We start from the raw sequence: 17,461 nt of genomic DNA, 5'->3' as shown, positions 1-17,461 counted from the left end.
GCCGGCCGCCCCTCGGGTCTATCACATAGCATTGACACTATGAGCTCTCTCAAGCCCTCACTGCAGGTGACAGGCCCATGCCGGCCTTTCATGATCTTCAATGCCAGTCCTTGCAGACTGTCAGCTTCAAAGGCGTATCGGCCATGCAACACTTCGTACAGCACACAGCCGAGCCCCCAAATGTCGGCCTCGAAGCCATAGGGCTTCCCCCTGTACATCTCAGGGGACATGTATACCGGCGTCCCTATCATGGTAGAGGCCAAGGCCACTTTAGAGTGCATCGGGTTCGCCGGATGATCCTCCAGCATCTACACAAAAGCTCTGCTATTGTAACCACAACTACCAACCTACCTTGCTCACACCGAAGTCCCCGAGCTTGAGAACCAGGCTACCCTCTCCCACACTAGCTGGACGTAGGAGGAAAACATTCCCGGTCTTCATATCGCGGTGAAGTACCTATGGCTGCTGATGGTGATAGAGGCAGCACTCATCTACCCGGCGCGAATGCAAAGCTTGCAGTGCGAGGCACATCTGAATGAGCCAATCAATGGCTAAGTCCTCTAACCTTCTGGGAGGCGTTCCACCCTCCCATAAGCACTTTATGTGAGCTCCTAGGTCTCCCGAAGAGCAATACCTGAGCGTAAATGATATACACCATACCTTGTGAAACCTACTCCATCACGATGCAGATGACCTCATCTGGTGTGACGAAGGACTCTTTATGCCTGAGCGGCAGGGCGGCAGCGGCGGCAGGGATTAGCAGTACTTACCAGACGATATTAGGATGACCCTTGAGGGTCTCTAGAAGATGGACCTCTTGTTTCACCTGCTCTCGCTGCCTATGGCTAAGCTCCCGTAGGGGTACTCGCTTGAGACAGTAGGCCCTTCTGTGACGAGATGACCCAACCACAAACACCTGTCACGGATCTTGCTATGGGTGCCGTGGAGAGGGACAGCACCTGGCCATAAGCCCCTTGGCCCAACACCTTCATTATAGTGTATGTGTCACAGTCTTTGCCATCGCCTCTGATGACATCACCTTCCCGTAAGGGGCAGGAAAAGAAATTGGGTTCTCGCTGGCCACTGGGGTCGGGCGGAGGGCTCTCACGTGACCCTACTATATATTTGGCCGGGCTGTTGAACATTTGATTATGCCTTCTTTGCGTACACATGAATCGCATCATCGTTATGTACCATATTCCGACCTTATCCGTATCTTCACATTCTAACCCAAGATTCCCAACTACCAACACAACACGTCGAGTAAACGAAATGTTAGAGATTTTACGTTCTGACGTAGTGATGATGACGATGACGACGATGATTCTGATAACGATATTGGTATTGAGAGATATGGCTACAGTAAAAGATAATGATGACATCGAGTTAACCTTCAGTAGCAGCGGCGCTACTCTGACTAGCGAACGCTGGGCTATGCTTGAGATAATGTAAGTGCGGTGTCCAGAAGGATGCAGTAGCAGCTACTGTGGTTGCCCCTGCATGAGAAGGGGCAGGTAGAAGACCAGGAGAAGTGAAGGCCAACGATCGCAACGTCGATGGTGCCGGGGTGGGGGTAGCCGAGTCAACAGCCCCGGCAGCAGCAGTAGTAGTAGCTGACGAAGCTGAACTCGCGCTAGCAAGAGTAGTTCCAGCCGGTGTCGTCTGATAAGGCAAAAATGTTGGGGTCATAGGGAACCCGAAAGATGTCTGCATGCCCTTGGGGTAGAGGCCTGAAGACCCAACAGCACTTTCCTCCAGTTGGATGTCTCCATCCATGATCGACCCGTCAGCAACATTAGAACCGAGAGGGGGTGCCCCTCTAGAAGAGGCAAGCTGTGTAGCAGGGAATGCGGGGCTCTGCAAATACTTGGGTAAAGCTGATGAGAACATTCGGCTTGACAGTGGAGGCGAGCCAGGGTTGAACAAAGGCGATAAGGGTACATACGACGTTGTTGTTGTTGATGATGATGAAGTTGTTGCTGTTACAGGCGTGGTGGTCCTTGCCCGCTTAGGCTCCGTTGTGACCCCTTCAGTGAGCTCCGAAGGGTCAGTGGGTATCTCAATACTAGTAGTGCCCACACCACCGCCGAAGATAACACTATGAGCCAATCCAGTGTTGGGCAGCATACTATCCGCCTTAGCAGTAGTGGCAACCTCCTCAGGACCCTCCGACCGATCTCGCTTCCTCGTCTTGAGCAACAGCGGGCTGCCAGTAGTCTTGGCACTACCAACGGACCTTGACCAGGCTGTAGACGGGTAAGGCGGCATCATGAGAGGCATCATATTTCCAGGAACTCGACCAACAGCAGGCGCCGTGCCATACACAGCTTGAGCCAGAGACGGTACAATCCCCGGCCTTTTGTAACGCTGCGAGACCAACGGAGTCTGGACAGGCGGCCGATGATCAGGAGAAACCGGGTTGGTGGAGTTGTGAGTGCTGCCTCGCTCCGCTCGCAGTTTCGCAACTACTTCCCTTATCATCGTATGGCATTCCTCTGCAATGAACGACTCCCTCGCTTGATCAGACTCGAAGATCTTATGCTCTTCCTCGATCGACCTCTCAATCTTACTCCTGGCCGAATCTACTGAGTCCTCCATAATCCGCCGGTCCGACACAGCGTCGGCCAAGTTCCGTCGCACAGGCCCGTAGATACGCTTCTTATTAACGTAAATGGTAGCATTATATCCTCCATTGTTACGCCACACCCCCTTGGGCGCTGCATAGGGCTTCTTCCTCCGCTTGATCCCAGCTACCGCCTCAGCTGCAGCAGCTGCCGATCCACTCCGCTCGGTATCTCCTCTCATCGTCATCATCTCGCCACCCTGGCCATAACCCCTCGGGCCGGGATAGCCCTGAGAGTACCACGGATTGCTCATCGCCGCCGCGTAGCTCCATTGGTTGTATTGTAGCTGTTGGAACTGCTGCCAAGCCTGTGTACCATATCCTGGCATGCTGTCCACTCCCCCTCTTCTAACAGATGGTCCTTGGTCCGGGCTCACATCCAAAGTGAGATCACCGTACTTCAACTCGACGGCGTCATCATCGTCATCTAGAGTGCAACAGTCGTCCGCGAGTGCCACCAACGGCAGAGTGCCAACATCGGACCCAGTTATATGATCACTGCTGCCGGGGGACTTCTCCATCCTAGGAGTGGTGACCCCAAGATCGAGGGCCTGGTTCACGCCGTCATTGTTGTCCGAGTTTCCAGGCGAGCGGGCACCAGCTGAGATCAGAGCTGCAGTGAGCTGGCCAGACATACCACCTGTTGGCGGACGGGACTGGGCTGTTGAAGACTGAGTACCAGCGAGTGGCGAACTCGATGGTGGAACTGATTCTAGTGGAGTGCTTGCAGACCTCCGCTTTGTTTGGGCATGAGCAATGAGTGCTTGCTGCTGCTGTAACAACATGTACTGTTGCATCTGGATCTGTTGGTTCATATTCTGGAGCTGTGCCGCCGCCATAGCAGCTCCCATCATCGACATAAACACGGGAGTCTCGGCGGCGTCACCTTTTTTTAAGTTCACCGCGTCCTTGCCAGGACCAATGGCCTCCAACAGCTCGGGCGGAGATTTTTCCTGCTGGCCGTAGCTACCATCATCATCCATCATACCAGCTGGCTGTGCTGTGTTCGTTACCGGGTAGAGCTGCGAGGCCGACTCCGGCCGAGAAGAGATCGTTGTAAGATGAGGGCCCAAGTCGGACGAGTGGGACGAGGAGGAGGAGGAGGGCGAGCATGTAGACTCAGCACGGCCCATACCCCGTGGTTCCGGGCCAAATGCCGGAATTTCTGGTAAATTCTCTGACATAAGCCAGGGAAAGTCGAACAACTGGTCGAAGAGTAGTTCACTACAACGCACACCACGGAGCACGCAAGTTCAGTCAAACCGAGGTCACTCCGATATCTTGCATTCTTGCATTTCCTCAACGCTGCCAAAAATGCGCGTTGAGAAGGGAGCTACTTACCGGGCTCCACTGCTGCCGAGGACCGCAGTGTTGACCACACCAGTTGTGTTCACGTATTTGAGACGAAGAGGGTCGACAATCTGGACTGCTGTTGAAGGAGTTTCTCCGGTTATCCGCCCCGAAATATCGCGAAGAGAGCCTAAAGAATATCGTTACGCTGCTCCCCATGAGCTGCTGGATGACATCCACCCAAGGGCAAAAATGGAAGAGTGATTTCAGGGCGAGCGCTAGCTAACTTCAGTCGGTTATCATTTCGTACTTTATTTCCACGATAATTCAGATCGATTCCAGCACCGCATTATACGTGTAAGAAGCGATTCTGAGTTCCCATATCGGTTTAGTGGACGACCTCTATAAGGAGTGAGCAGCCTCTCGCTGCGAATTTGAGATTCTCGTTCTCGCTGAGCTCGTGTGGCCCATCCATGCCGTTAGAATTGCTGTTCACCTCGGGTTTGCAGCTGTTGACTCCTCTCAATGTCACGAAGCCCTCCTCCGCCTCCCATCCATATTGAGGCCACGACATGGACAAGAGACTCTCATGAACTGTTCGATTATGAAAGCCGCAGTATTGCGAAAACCAACTTCGAGGTTGTCGGCAATGCACGGCTGATCAGACGGAATGGTAGGAGGAACAACTGGCAGAGTTGAGATTGTTACGGTACCTTAGGTGAGGTTTCTATGGAGTCGGACTGTGGAGAATTAGTGGAGCCTGCTGAGCATACGGACTACCTCCTGAAATGTGTCAATTTCGACACCAAGTAGTAGCCCGGGAGCGTCACAGTTTTCCTAATCGACGCCATATTCACATTTTTACTGAGTTCCTTCCTCTTCGGTTCCGTTCTCCGAGTTGAGATGACTGACATCATCCTTTCCTTGCTTGAGCTCGGTCGTTGCGATCAGATACCTCATACAACCAGCAGAGAAGCAACCTGAAGGGTCTCGATGGTCGGCAAAGAAGCTGTGGTTGGTTATCAAAGATGTACGCACGTCCGCCCTCACGTACCCTTTTCGGACCTCTTTTGTATCTTTCAAGTGTCGACCTAAGATTCCTCGGCCATGTGCTCTATTCTTCAGCTCGGACCCTATAGCATAAGTGAAGGTGACGTTGTGAAACTCGGTCGTTTCAAACTGCGAGTTCGTCAACTATGTGGGTATGAATCAGAAGAGCTAGTAGGTCCACCTGGCGACCTCTCCCTGTTGTTACCTCTGGTCAGGTGAGGCCCGACTTGATGGGTCCAGAATCTCAAACTTCTATGGCTACGTGCGCTCCCCCTGAGGCCGACGGAAAGCCTTGCAGGATTTGCCTGCTAGAGGTATAACTTCTAGTTACCAACACACTTATAGTCCTGTTTTAGGCCAGCGGTTCTGATGAAGATCCATTGGTGGAAGCCTGTGCTTGCCGGGGCTCGATTCGGTATGTTCACTTAGGGTGCCTACGACACTGGGTAGAGGGTCGCCTTAGTCTCCACTCCGGTAGTTCCTTCTCCCCATATTTCTGGCGTGATGTTGTTACATCAGGTTCTGAGCAGCAAGGGTCGACACACACGTAACTGCATTGCTAATCAGCTCGATATGTATATGCCTGTGCTCCTCCTAGATACCTATTCCGACAACTAGCGTGCGAACTATGCCGAACTAATTATCCACTGTACGTGAGACTACATGATGGCCATGTGGAGCAGCTGGTAGGCTGCATTTCTCGAGGACGATGAGCGACCCCTTTCTTTCCCCCTAGGTCCCAATGCCGGAGACTCGAGCGCCATACATGGTATTGGAGAATATGATGAGAGTAGACCCAATCGGTGGTGGCCAAACTGAAGGTCATTGCTCCCTCTTGCCCTTGTGTGATTAAGCATTGTAGTTCTTGTAGGTGCTGACAATCAGTCGTCTGTCCATGCTAGAGGAGTCTATGTCATATCCCTCGCTGGGAAGAAGATGCTCCGTCTCGGACGAGGCCATGAGAGTGACGTGCGAATCGCGGATGTGAGGGGCAATCTGAATAGCCACCTGCAATGGTCATCGGTCAGGTATCAATATCCCGTTGGCACGCAACTGTATCATTCACGGAAGATGGTCGGTTCGTACTAGAGGATCACAACTCGAAGTTTGGCACCCTCGTTGCTCTGCGAAGGCCACGGGTTATCGAAGCCGCTCCTCCACGTGAGTTTTCTTCTGAATTCGCTGCTCGGCGATGGTATGGATCTGTATCGTTGCCCATGTTTTTGAATATTCATCCGAGGGTCGATCCCGCATTAATAGGGCCGTGTTTTGATCAGCAGTAAATCTATTGCTATAGCCGATTTATTGTTTAATCGTTTTAGCCGAGCCAGTAGGGGAGGAAGAGGTTCCGAAAGCCCCAGTCCTCACAGTACAAGCGGGCAGAACTGTCTTTAGGATTAGCCGCGATGTACCACCACCGCTGTTGCCACCTGCAAGGTAGTATTGGGTGACGCAGTCTGGGAAAATATGCATATGCTTTACTACGTGTCGGTGACAACACGGAATGGTCGAGGAAATTATATGGAAATATGCGAATATGGAAAATACGAGAAAATTTGGGGAAAATTCTTGCGGTTTCTGAATACTTTTACTCTAGTTCGTGTATAAACTTCTATAATTAGTGAGGGAACTCCCAAGTGCAGCTGAGGAAGCGATCCTATATTCCAACACTGGGAGTGAGCACTTACTATATTCGTGCCCCCGTGGCCTCGCTTTATTATTATATCCTGAGAGGGTGGCTTCAGGCCGGATCCTCTTGTGGTCCCGGAAGGAGCGTCCATTGCGGATCAGAATGTAGCGGTAGCGATGATAGCGGCACAACTGGGGAATGATTATCGAGCGGCAGCAATGGCCTTGCAACGGCAGCAGCAACAACAACTAATGAGAGAACGAGGGGGTCTGCGGTCCGATGATGAGGAAGACGAGGAGCAGTGGGGGAATGACGAGCAACCGGAGCAATAGTCCTGAACACCTTTTTGTTGTTAAGTTTATGCTGAAGTCTAGCAGGCTGTCACCAATGGCACTGTTACTGGTGGCATGCTTTAACATTAGTAGTTTCGATTGGTTATGTGCGGTAGCTGAGTATCATTTATACCGTCTTGTTGTCCGACTTCGAGAGTAGACTCCTAAGTGGTGTCTTAACTAGTGCTCCCCCAAATCTAGGGTCATCCATCACACGGGTGTGGAACGGTAGAATGGACATCTTCCCGGTATCATCATGTAGTTTTTGATATTTTGTTTGCAATGAGTGAGGATCAGTGGTGACTGTTAGCCGTAATATCAGGAGTATCACCATTATCAGTTGTCGTGATGGTACTTGGGAATATGCACGGAATCTTCTATACCATTGATAGTTGTTATTTCGCTGCGGCGTTGCGAAGTCATTGTTCCGCCCTTGTTGGAGTTGCTCTATTATATCATCGGTGGTGTTGAGTTAGTTCAGTTAGGTCTGGGATCGATCAGATGACCAGCACTCGAATATGTATTGAAAGTCCCCCACTACCCCGATCAGTCTGGTCGGCTCTCAATTTTATAATCAAACATGGCCCCGCTGGTAAGATTTGGAAACCTTGCTGGGCGTGTTGAAAGTGCCGTGATTGGGTGGCTATAGCGTAGCTTCTGTATCGACCATCTCAGGCTGCTGTTCTTAAGCACATCTGTTGAGTGGCTAGTTGCGTTGCGAGGCTGTAGGGCGCATGTTTCTCAGTGGCCGTTCATTTCCAAATCAATAGTGCTTACTGCAGTGGCAGTGGTAATGGATCCTTCCGGAAGACTTGTAGGTGAAGGTGGCTATTGTCTCCTGAGCATGTGGTGAGTGCTCGTTAACGACAGTGCTAACTTCCCGCTGAGTCAGGGAAACATCATTGAAGTAAACGCGAATCACATGGACTGTAGCTAAATGATGTTAGGTTTAAAACAGTCCCGTTTGAGTCGTATATCTACAGCGCTTGAAAGGTGCAGCAAAAGAATAGATATCATGTTCATTGCAGCAAAATCGGCCGAAATATAACGGGCGGCGTCCTGGTCCGCGACAGATAGGCACACGAGAAGCTGAACTACAGTGCAATCCCCATCCTTGGGTTCAGAATAAGCTGTAAAATATTCAATTGCTGAGTGAGCGAACGAGCAGGTAGTACCTGCTCGTTCGTGACAGTACCTGCCAGGTACTGTCACTTCGCACATTTTTTCTGTGTTTATTCGGATTGTCTCTCCACGACTACACTAGCTGAACTTCCAAGACACATATCTTTCGGAGGAGCATAGTTCATGTATTCTGCAAAAAATATGGAGAACTGTCATCACCATCCTGTATCGTGCATTGGTTGAAACTGTTGCGTCACGCAACTCGCGTGCCGTGACTACTAGTAAGCGAAGAACGTTCGAGAAAAGCCCGCGCCGGGGATCGAACCCACAGCCGTTATGAGCTCCGAGCTGCATTTCTTCATCTCGGCGTACGCTATATGTAAAAGCAATATTATCGATGATTTTATTTTCTAATTGACTGATGGACTCAAGGCAGAGACGAGAAATAATTGGTGCTAAGTATGGAATCCTTGCAAAGATAGTCGAACACGATCATAGACAGTGATATTGATAGCCATGAACGTTCCATACCATAAAGACTTCGCACACACTCCTCTAAAAAAACCACGGACACCCTCATTCCGGAGCAGCGCTATGGCTATGTCGCGAATGCTCGAGGATCGACTCGACGTGAACTGGCTTGATGATGATGATGCAATCCCTCTCCCAGCCACTTGGTACTGTGTCTTGACCACATCGATTGGGGAAGTCGTGGTACCTGTAATGAGACATTAAGTGGAAACGGAAAGAAAGTCATCAACTCACAGGCAACAACTCCCGCGATGAATCCCGAGAGAGCGAGCCATGCAGCTGAGACGCTTCCATCCCTCGCGAGCTCATCACGGCCAAAATTGAGCGGCTTGAGTCGCTCGTAGGTCATGAACCATATAGCAGACAGTGGCGTCCACGTCAAGCTGCCAATCACCACGCTGAACGACAGAAATGAGAGAACATGAGCCAGGAAGGAAGAGACGTACCCGCGATAGAAGCCTCGAATGCCGTACTCACGATAGATGTCAATTACGATATGGCGAGGGCTAACTGCTGTCTTCACTTGTACTTGCCTGAGAAACGGTATCATACCCATTCACATACAACAGCTACTGAGCAGATGATCATCCAGGAACCAATAATGTTCCCGGGAGGAGCTCGTTTTGAATTTCCCACATGGCTAGGAACACATTATTCAATCAGTTTCCCAATGTGAATGTCATCACATTAGGAACATTTTCCCATTGTTATCAAACCATTGGGGACGTTATTTCTCAGAGCTGGATGTGTTCTTGCTACTGAGAGCTTACGTTTGTGATTTGATGACTTCCTGAGGTGTCCATATCACCATGCCGAATACATTGGCGATTGCGCCCGATGCTAGGTGTATGGCGTCAGAGGACCAACCCTACAACAGCCGCAGTTTTCAGACCAGCTGGGTGACTGCGATCGAACTCACTGTGGCTGGTCGCAACTTGGACTTGGAAAACTCGTATGCGGAGTAGTAAATCCCAAAGGCTGGGCAACTCGTGAGCATCACGACCGATAAGCCCTTATAGAAACCCCGAGCCCCCTAACATGAGATCAAAATCGGCACCTAGTGTCGAGGGAGTTATAACTCATAAACTCCCGGTATGAGCACAACCATCATTCTGTGGACTCAACTCTGTTTGACCTTTTACTCCCTTTTTCCGGTGTGGCATAATTTGCACATGGTCAACCACATGTGTTGGTATACACTTATCGTATATATTTTCCCAATTCGTATATAAACTCCTATGACTAGTGAGAAAATATTGAGCTCAGCTGACGGAAGCGAACATGTTTTGCAGCACTCAAGTATTCACCCTGAGACACCAGTATCGTATCTTACCTCGTGTTTGAGGATGGCCACAGCTTCGCTTATGAGTGAGTAACGTTGCGGCATTGACACTGCAGGTCTGTCCGGCCGAGCGAAACTCTCTGTTGCTATGGCGGACGACGCAGGCCAGTGTCTCGCCTGACAGCACACTTTGAATGAACGATGAACAGATATCTTTTCACCTGTTGCCGAACGCGTATGGTGTCCATTGGGAAAACAGTAGCATCGCATACCAGACCAGCAGTGGCTCCAGCGATAAAAGAGGACGCAGAAGTGAGTTTCGTAGTAGGTAGTGTCGAATCGTCTCCCATCTGGACCGCCATGGAGCCACCCAACAGAAGGAGCTAATTGGTGACACCATCACTGTGGTCGTGGTGACACGATTATACCATCCCGGAATCTAGTTGGTGAGTGCGGCCGCTAACGCCCGCGGAGGACTACAATCCCCATACGCGGGTAAGGACGTCAGTTCGGCCAGAGGCTCGAACAAGGACTTCGGTTCAGTGCTGGTGTGCCTCAGGAAAGGACTCTAGTCTCGCGAATAGGTGCCTCAATTTCGTGATATATGGTCACAACCTCCGAGTGACCATGCTGAACATCGCCCCTGTTTTCCGTGCATATGACGATTCCACGTGTTTTAGGAGGAAACATCACGAGTGGCATGCACATGATGCCCTGAGACAGTGTTGGAGGAATATATGTTCGCTTTTCTCAGCTGAACTTGGGAGTTTCCTCACTAATAATAAAAGGTTATACACGAATTAGGATAGAACTGTACAGAAACCAACGAGAATTTCCGCAAAATTTCCGTAGTGTCGCCGACCCATGTGTATATTTTCCCACACTCCTTTGAGATGTTCCCGTTCATGGTCGCAGTTATCTCACCGACTGTAAGTCGTAACGTGCTGATATTGTCAGTGGCCATATTAGCGCACTCGTTCTCCGTTATCATGAAATTGAAGTCCTCATCGGTAAAGTTCTGTGCTTATTATACGCTCCGTGTTTGTCAATATGGTGACACTACTTAAACCTAATAATGTCCCTGCTCACACAGCTACCCTAGCGCCTCTTTATGAATGGCTCAGATCAGTGAATGGGCTTTAAGGAATATGTCTCAGTTGATTCATGAACATAAAAGAAGTACGTTCCTCATCATACTATCATGAGACACTCACTTCAATGGAAATTCTAAAAACGTGCATCAAACCATGTCGACGACGACGTAGCGCTCCAGAAGACTGAAACAGATATGATACCAAGTCGGATCGTTGAGGAGAGATGAGGCACTCAAACTCAACACGCATGCACCGATGAGCATCAATTAGGGACTTCACATTATTTCTCAGTAGCATACGGCAAGGACAGCAGCCACAGAGTACCGAGACGTCCATCAATGCAGATAATAGCGACAGAATGCTTATACGAGACTTGAGGTGCCGAGTAAGCGACATCAAGACACTTCAATGCTACAACATGTTACACGTGTATAACGTATTCGCGGACTCCGGTCGAGTCGTTGTCGCAAACCTCTATCACCTTGGGCAACGTCATCTGCTTATCGTTCTCAAACCACACGTCCCATTCCTTCATTGAGAGCGGCACTATAGGGGCGGCAATCTTCGTAACGTCAATGCCGCCGGTTTTTCTAACACTGCTCTTGCTCATCCTCCTCGGAGTTGTGCTCTTCTTGGGCTTCACATGGTCTGGCCTACCTCCATGCCCCTGACACAATCCATGTCGCCTCGCCGTCTTATTGCAACCCTCTACCTGAACGCTACATTCCTATGGCGGGTTAATCTCCCTTTACTTACCGAGCACCTGCGACCGCCACCATGCCTTATGCAAAGCCCACCTGATCGAGCGTGCCGAGTACAGCTAGAAACGCTGCAGTAGATGATCGGCATTCACGAACCCTTCCCAAGAATAGTCCCCTGTGAGGAATTGGAATTTGACTAACCCAAACCGTTAGTTCACTGCGAGACTCCAACGTACGGTACTCTAGCTGCATGCTATGGCCGCCGACATTGTGAATGCCCCTCGAATAAGAATAGTCGAGTTTGATCCGATGATCCGTATAGGAGGCACAGTTGATGGTAGTGAGACGATGAGAAATTAGGGATGATGATGATGATGATGATGAAAATGATTTGAGTATCGCTTTATCATAGCAGCGATTCCACATAGAACAGCACTCTTCTCAGTAGATCTTCCTTCCTCTGATTCACTCGTCCACTCGGGTGAGGGAGCAGAGCCGTCATAGTCCATTATACTCCTGTCGACGAACTTGGGCTCACCAGTGATAGACTATTTAACTGTAAAGTTGAACGCTGTGCCCGAGATGGGTTCCGCGCTGATCCGTTCAAACAGCTCGCGGGTTAGATGACGGCACTGACCAGATTCTCTCAGTGCAACCCGAAAGGAATGGTTTGAGGACGACAGACGAACTTAGTGATCTCTCCGGACACCATAGGAGGCCACGTTTTATGCTACTCCGACAACTACAAATTACTGGCAAATGCTCAGAAAGGCTATCGTAATGAACCTCTGACGGTATCTATAAGCCGCACTTAGTTGAAGGAGTCGCATATTTCCCACAACCCCGAGGAAGGAGGCTAGACCGAACCACCAATTTGGAAGCCACAGGCCGTGACCCTGGGACCGAAGACGGTACCAATAAAGATCGAGGACCGACAGGGCCGCAAAACTGTGGTGAAGTCGATGAGCCTGTACTGCGAGATGACCATCGCGAGTCTTAGAGCTAAACGCTGACTCGCACATCATCTCCACCGTGGCGTGGGAGGGTAGGCTGAAAATATAGTTTAGTCGAGGCGACGTTGCTCACGAAGACGACTCAAGGAAACACAAGTGAGAGCGATCAGCCGTCACAGCAGCAACACACAGAATACAGATGCCGGCCGGTCCGTGACTCCATCATAACTGTACGCAAGAATTTTTCACAATGCGCTAAGAGAAACCGTCATTGTGTCACCCGCAACTAACCTTGTCTATTGCGTGAGCATCAGTTAGGTCTCAGCTTTGCGAATACCTCCTCGAGTGTGAAGGTCTGCTAATTTCGAATGCTGTAAGGAAAAGTAGGGATGCAACAACATGTCGAGAAAATCAAATATATCTTGCAAATCTCGTGTTTCCTCAATGATGGAAAAAAGGCGGTTACTGCGCGCGCCTCAAAATTCTCATCGCGCCACCCTTGCCTGGACCACAGGCGAGAATCTAAAGTTGCGAATTCCCCCAGAAGAGGAAGGGTAGGTGAAAGCGGAGAAAGGGAAACCCGAAACCCGACGGGAAAAGCAGAAACCCGAACTGTTATCCAAGGCCAAGCTGTAACCCAAGTGTCGCGAAGTAGAAATTAGTGGCGGAAAAAGAAAAAAGTAGCGCGTGTAGAGGCGATACAGAAACAACCGGCGAGTATTCGGCTCGGCCTCTCAGAAGGTGTCAAGTTGACACTGTCAACTACTGCATTGGGGTGATAGTCGACTGCGAAAGATCTCTATTGTCGGTTTGTGACAGTATGTGACCGCGCCCGGTTCCGTTGCTGCCAGTACCACTTCTGTCAATACCCTGGCCCCTCCCAAGATCGACTACAAGGTCAGTGCTGGTAGGTGTACAATTGACTTCATCATTGTGCTGTATATCCCATCGCAAGTTCGTCAATATCCGTTGACGTTCTGACCGTGATCTTCTTCCCTCTGGCCTAGTTACCGTGTCGTTGCAAAGACTGCCAACAGGTCGACCGAAATTGTGCCTTCTGTGATATCGGAATCGTAGTACTCATCACAATCTGATAAGACATCATGTGTGTATGGCTGTGGCCATTCATGCCAGCAGGCAGATCATAAGCCACCGATGGCGAGGGTCGACGAGAAAATGCTCATCACTTTGTAGTATCCTGCTCTTAGATCGATGCCCGATCAGCATGCTAATTGTTGTTGACTCCATTATGAATTGGGTTACTCCAGAGGATACTCCAGCGCGTTACTTCTCAGATCACCGTTAAGCATGGCAAATTCAGGTTCGTATGGTACGGCCGAGCCCCTGGCCCCCGTAGTCACCCCCGAACTCGGCCACTCACCTGACTTAGTGCCATGCAAGCGTTGTGGTCATGATGGCTTGACGATTGTGGAGCATCGAAGCTCTTGCGGTGGGCCCGATCCCGATCGGTCATCACGATTCCGAATGGTCAGGCACGTACATTTGTTGTTGCATCCTGCTTCTCATCTTCTTCCCGCTTTTCTGGTTACCATTTTTCTGTCAAAGCTGCCAGGAAGCTGACCACATCTGCGCAGCCTGTGGTGAATTAGTTGGCAAGAAAGTCTTCATCACTGAATGATAAATTATACTCATGTGTTCATTAACTTTACACTAATGATGTTTGTATGAACTCGCGGGCTGAGTTGTGTTGTCACTTCTTCGGAAGCAAGTTGGCTTTCCTTAGAGCGTTCGGTCACCCACCGGGCAAAAACAGAATGACGATATGCGGCGAGTAACACGTCAGGCACATTAACACAGAGGATGAGCCGCGAGACGATTGGCGGGCCCTCTGACACCCAATCAAGTAGCCCTACCAGAAAATTACGAACAGGAAAGAATGGGAGTGGCGGCTGATACTCATCAGTGTGTGACTAAGCCGAGTATTGTAGCATTGCAGTTGCAGTGTTTGCCTTCCGAAGCCACCAGCGACAGCGGGTCTAGCAGTGATGCACCTTCTCACAGAGGAATCAACTCAGCTGACTTTTTAAGCAGGCGTAATAGTGCCCGTCGTGTAACTACATGTTGGTAGCTTTATTCTGCTACCTTACAGCTTCGTGACTGAATAGTGAAAAACATCTTCCATATCAGCAAGATGCTTACCTTACTAGTGAGGCAATGGGTGGAACTACACCAATAATTTCCTCTGTGGCGAAGGCAAAGGTGCCTTACATCTTCACGAGCTAAGCCCATTGGGCTTGTGTCAACTCAGTTTCACTCAGAATGATTTCCGATTAGTGTTGTTCATGAAATCACTTGCATTTGGTCTTAGCTTCAGACGGTGCTAGACGAGATCGGCCGCAAGCCCAGAGCTTCGCACAAATCTTGCCCGCGAGTATATGCGCTCGTTGAAGGGGTTGGGAATACACTCGTTCACTAACTCCACACCAGAGATCAAAAACGATTCCGAAATGAACATGGTCTATAAAGAGATGCTGCCCTCTCTGAAATCACTGCTGGACAACATAGCATTAATAAGTACTGGGCCACGACACTGCAATGCGGCCTGAACACATCCATGCTCGCCAACTGAAGTGAGAGGCTTCCATCACGCTCACCGTACGGGCCATACTCAGAACATCTTCTATATCGGATTCCTTCTCGAGAAGAAAACCTACATTGCCACCGTAACCTTCGGCTGCTACGTGGTAGTCAACGTGGGCGCCTGAGGACGAGCCAGCGTCCTGCAGCTTGGGTACAGTAGCCCACCTAGCACTGTTGCGATAGGATCTTTCAACAGCCGCACTTGGTCTCGATACCTGCCCTCAGTGTTGCTTCATAGAAGGAAAGGAAACGCCCTCACATTTGATTCCATTTGCCATCATTCCCAACGATAGCTACGCAGGGTATCTTATGTCGTTTCATCGTCTCGAACTCGGCCAGAGACCAAGCCACGCTGCCGTCACCCCAGAGGATCCATACAGGCTCTACTGCAGACTCTCCTGAGCAGCAAACAGCTGCCAATGAGGCCAGTTAGCATCGACACGTACTACCTGCTAGTACACCAGCAGCTACTGCAAAGCCGCCACCAACTCCCAGGGTTCCGAAGACTCCCGGGTCGAGCCAGCCCAGAGCTCGAACCGGCTTGACGCAGTATCTGCGATGACTGAGTGAATAAAGAAGCGACCAGTGATGGGGCCCTTACGAGGCTGTCCCAACAAAGTCGCCGCCATCCGCCACAATAACTGCTTCCGTACCACACCTTTGCAAGAACGCGTCCACAGCCTTTAGTAACCTCACTGGATGTACACGGTCCCCTTGGCCCGAGGGCGAGTCGTCTAAAGTTAGGTGATAGGAGCCCATACACATCTGGACGAGGCCACTCGATGAGGCTATCTCCTTCTCTCGCGTCGCTTCACGCTGATGACAGGTCGCCGTCCATTTGGTCCAGAATGGCTTCCGACTCTGCCGTGTCACCATCAGGGCTACCTCGCGGAGGAACTGACTCGGGCAACCGTGAACATACCTGTGAGGAATCATTCGATGGCCAGACCAGGGGCCTCACAGCTTGGCAGCTCGCATGTCCCTATTCTTCCTCAAGAGGTCCCTGTTGCTGTTGCAGACGACGAGGGCGGCCCCTTTAGCAATGCTTCGCCCATAGTTGAGACGGAAGTCCAACGGAGCGCCTGAGGGGTAGTTGGAAGCAACGACTAGGACGGTATGGGATCCACCTGCTATGATGACTAAGTCGGCATCTTTCAGTGCTTTCCCTCGCATATGCAACATCTGCGGACTGTTGCCACTCCTGCCAAAGAGCCCTCGACACATCCCCGAGACCCACACTGGGACCTGACCACACTGAAGTGTCCAAGGCGTGGTATGAGCAGCATGAGCACCTCTAAGAAAATAAGAGCCTCGCGTAGTTGCTCGATATGAGATACGTCCTGGGCTGCTTGGGAGCCTACCAAAATGACCTGAAATAGTCTATACGAGACGCCTCAAATCTGACCTAACATACCGGTCGCTTAGCCACGTTCAACATCTTTACAGTTGCCTCCACTGCACCACGGCTCGGCACTGGCCTTGCCGCTTGGACCAGTTCATGAGAGCTTCGCGGTGGGAGAACAACCTCTGGCGAGCAGCCTTCAAAGTAGCTCCCGAATATCGAGTCGATGTAGTTGTTGAGATACCACCGTTGCAGCGATGCAGTGAGGCCTCGGGCCTGGGAAAGGTACCCACCAGAGCTTAACACTGAGGGGAGCTAACGCTGGAAATGCGATGGTGGCAGCAGCACTACTATTCTCAGTCATGGACCTCGGCCACAGTACGTCTAGTGGGAACTCTAGGAACACCGGCCCGGGGGCAGGACTGTAACTGAATCGGAGTCGACACTTGGCCCCTTAGGGTCGTGCCCCTGAGCACCTCCCAGCAACCGCAGATGCACGTAATACAGCTGGTATTATTTCCTTCACACTTTTCACCGTCGTTTGGCTCTTCACAGCTGATTTGACCTACCAGGAAGACCACCCGAGTCATCTCGAGAGGACCCTCACCAGTGCTCCCTGGTCGATATCCTGAAGGCTCCCTCTACCTTTCAGGATCATAGACGTGGCCCCGGCCAAGACCATCTAGCATCATGAAAAGGCTGTCAAAAGAATCGTTGTAGTGAGTCATGGGCTACTATTGGGACTTCGGCCATCCTAGCGTTCACGATAGCAGTGACAGCGTTCGTGAGACCAGGCCCAGCAGTCACCGCACAGACGCCCTAGGAGACAGGGAGGGGCCAACTGGGAGGAGGAGCACCCACCTACGATGTTGCCTGTCAGCCTTGCATAGGCGTCCGCCGCGAAAACAGC

The 17,461-nt window shown here is 50.7% G+C and overlaps 4 protein-coding genes across 5 annotated transcripts in view; 1 reads left to right on the top strand and 3 right to left on the bottom strand.

Annotated features, from left to right (window-relative positions):
- Pmar_PMAR008089 (serine/threonine protein kinase 2, putative) overlaps nucleotides 1-1,145 on the bottom strand; it is a gene marked incomplete at both ends in the record, with an annotated part of 1,285 nt that extends 140 nt beyond the window's left edge. The window contains 6 exons of the mRNA XM_002785685.1: nucleotides 1-18; nucleotides 62-308; nucleotides 352-456; nucleotides 496-670; nucleotides 771-916; nucleotides 960-1,145. The exon at nucleotides 1-18 is cut by the window's left edge and continues 4 nt beyond it. Coding sequence (XP_002785731.1) covers nucleotides 1-18; nucleotides 62-308; nucleotides 352-456; nucleotides 496-670; nucleotides 771-916; nucleotides 960-1,145 — 877 coding nt within the window. The remainder of the gene's footprint in view (nucleotides 19-61; nucleotides 309-351; nucleotides 457-495; nucleotides 671-770; nucleotides 917-959) is intronic.
- A 121-nt stretch (nucleotides 1,146-1,266) lies between these two features.
- Nucleotides 1,267-3,832, bottom strand: Pmar_PMAR008088 (hypothetical protein). The gene has a single exon (XM_002785684.1). It carries the CDS (start codon nucleotides 3,805-3,807, stop codon nucleotides 1,387-1,389), a length of 2,421 nt encoding a protein of 806 aa, XP_002785730.1. The 5' UTR covers nucleotides 3,808-3,832; the 3' UTR covers nucleotides 1,267-1,386.
- Nucleotides 3,833-4,438: 606 nt separating this feature from the next.
- Nucleotides 4,439-7,345, top strand: Pmar_PMAR008087 (membrane associated RING finger, putative; the record flags this gene model as incomplete). The annotated part of the gene is made up of 13 exons (XM_002785683.1): nucleotides 4,439-4,586; nucleotides 4,632-4,722; nucleotides 4,865-4,943; nucleotides 5,039-5,134; nucleotides 5,179-5,277; nucleotides 5,320-5,437; nucleotides 5,483-5,510; nucleotides 5,562-5,649; nucleotides 5,700-5,784; nucleotides 5,835-5,947; nucleotides 5,992-6,124; nucleotides 6,286-6,400; nucleotides 6,709-7,345. 13 exons carry the CDS (start codon nucleotides 4,439-4,441, stop codon nucleotides 6,923-6,925), a joined length of 1,410 nt encoding a protein of 469 aa, XP_002785729.1. The 3' UTR covers nucleotides 6,926-7,345.
- Nucleotides 7,346-8,502: 1,157 nt separating this feature from the next.
- Nucleotides 8,503-17,461, bottom strand: part of Pmar_PMAR008086 (mitoferrin-1, putative) — a gene marked incomplete at both ends in the record, with an annotated part of 11,930 nt that continues 2,971 nt past the window's right edge. Inside the window, 7 exons of one of the 2 annotated variants that reach the window (XM_002785682.1) lie at nucleotides 8,503-8,765; nucleotides 8,813-8,976; nucleotides 9,025-9,111; nucleotides 9,349-9,446; nucleotides 9,498-9,611; nucleotides 9,912-10,037; nucleotides 10,082-10,228. In XM_002785682.1, coding sequence (XP_002785728.1) covers nucleotides 8,503-8,765; nucleotides 8,813-8,976; nucleotides 9,025-9,111; nucleotides 9,349-9,446; nucleotides 9,498-9,611; nucleotides 9,912-10,037; nucleotides 10,082-10,222 — 993 coding nt within the window. Of the gene's footprint in view, nucleotides 8,766-8,812; nucleotides 8,977-9,024; nucleotides 9,112-9,348; nucleotides 9,447-9,497; nucleotides 9,612-9,911; nucleotides 10,038-10,081; nucleotides 10,229-17,461 lie in introns of those variants that run through there. The other variant, XM_002785681.1, reaches the window with a different exon arrangement.

This window comes from Perkinsus marinus (assembly GCF_000006405.1).
Source record: "Perkinsus marinus ATCC 50983 genomic scaffold scf_1104296932072, whole genome shotgun sequence".
Lineage (NCBI taxonomy): Eukaryota > Perkinsozoa > Perkinsida > Perkinsidae > Perkinsus > Perkinsus marinus.
The sequence above is the reverse complement of the archived record's forward strand: the minus strand, read 5'-3'. Positions and strand labels throughout refer to the sequence as shown.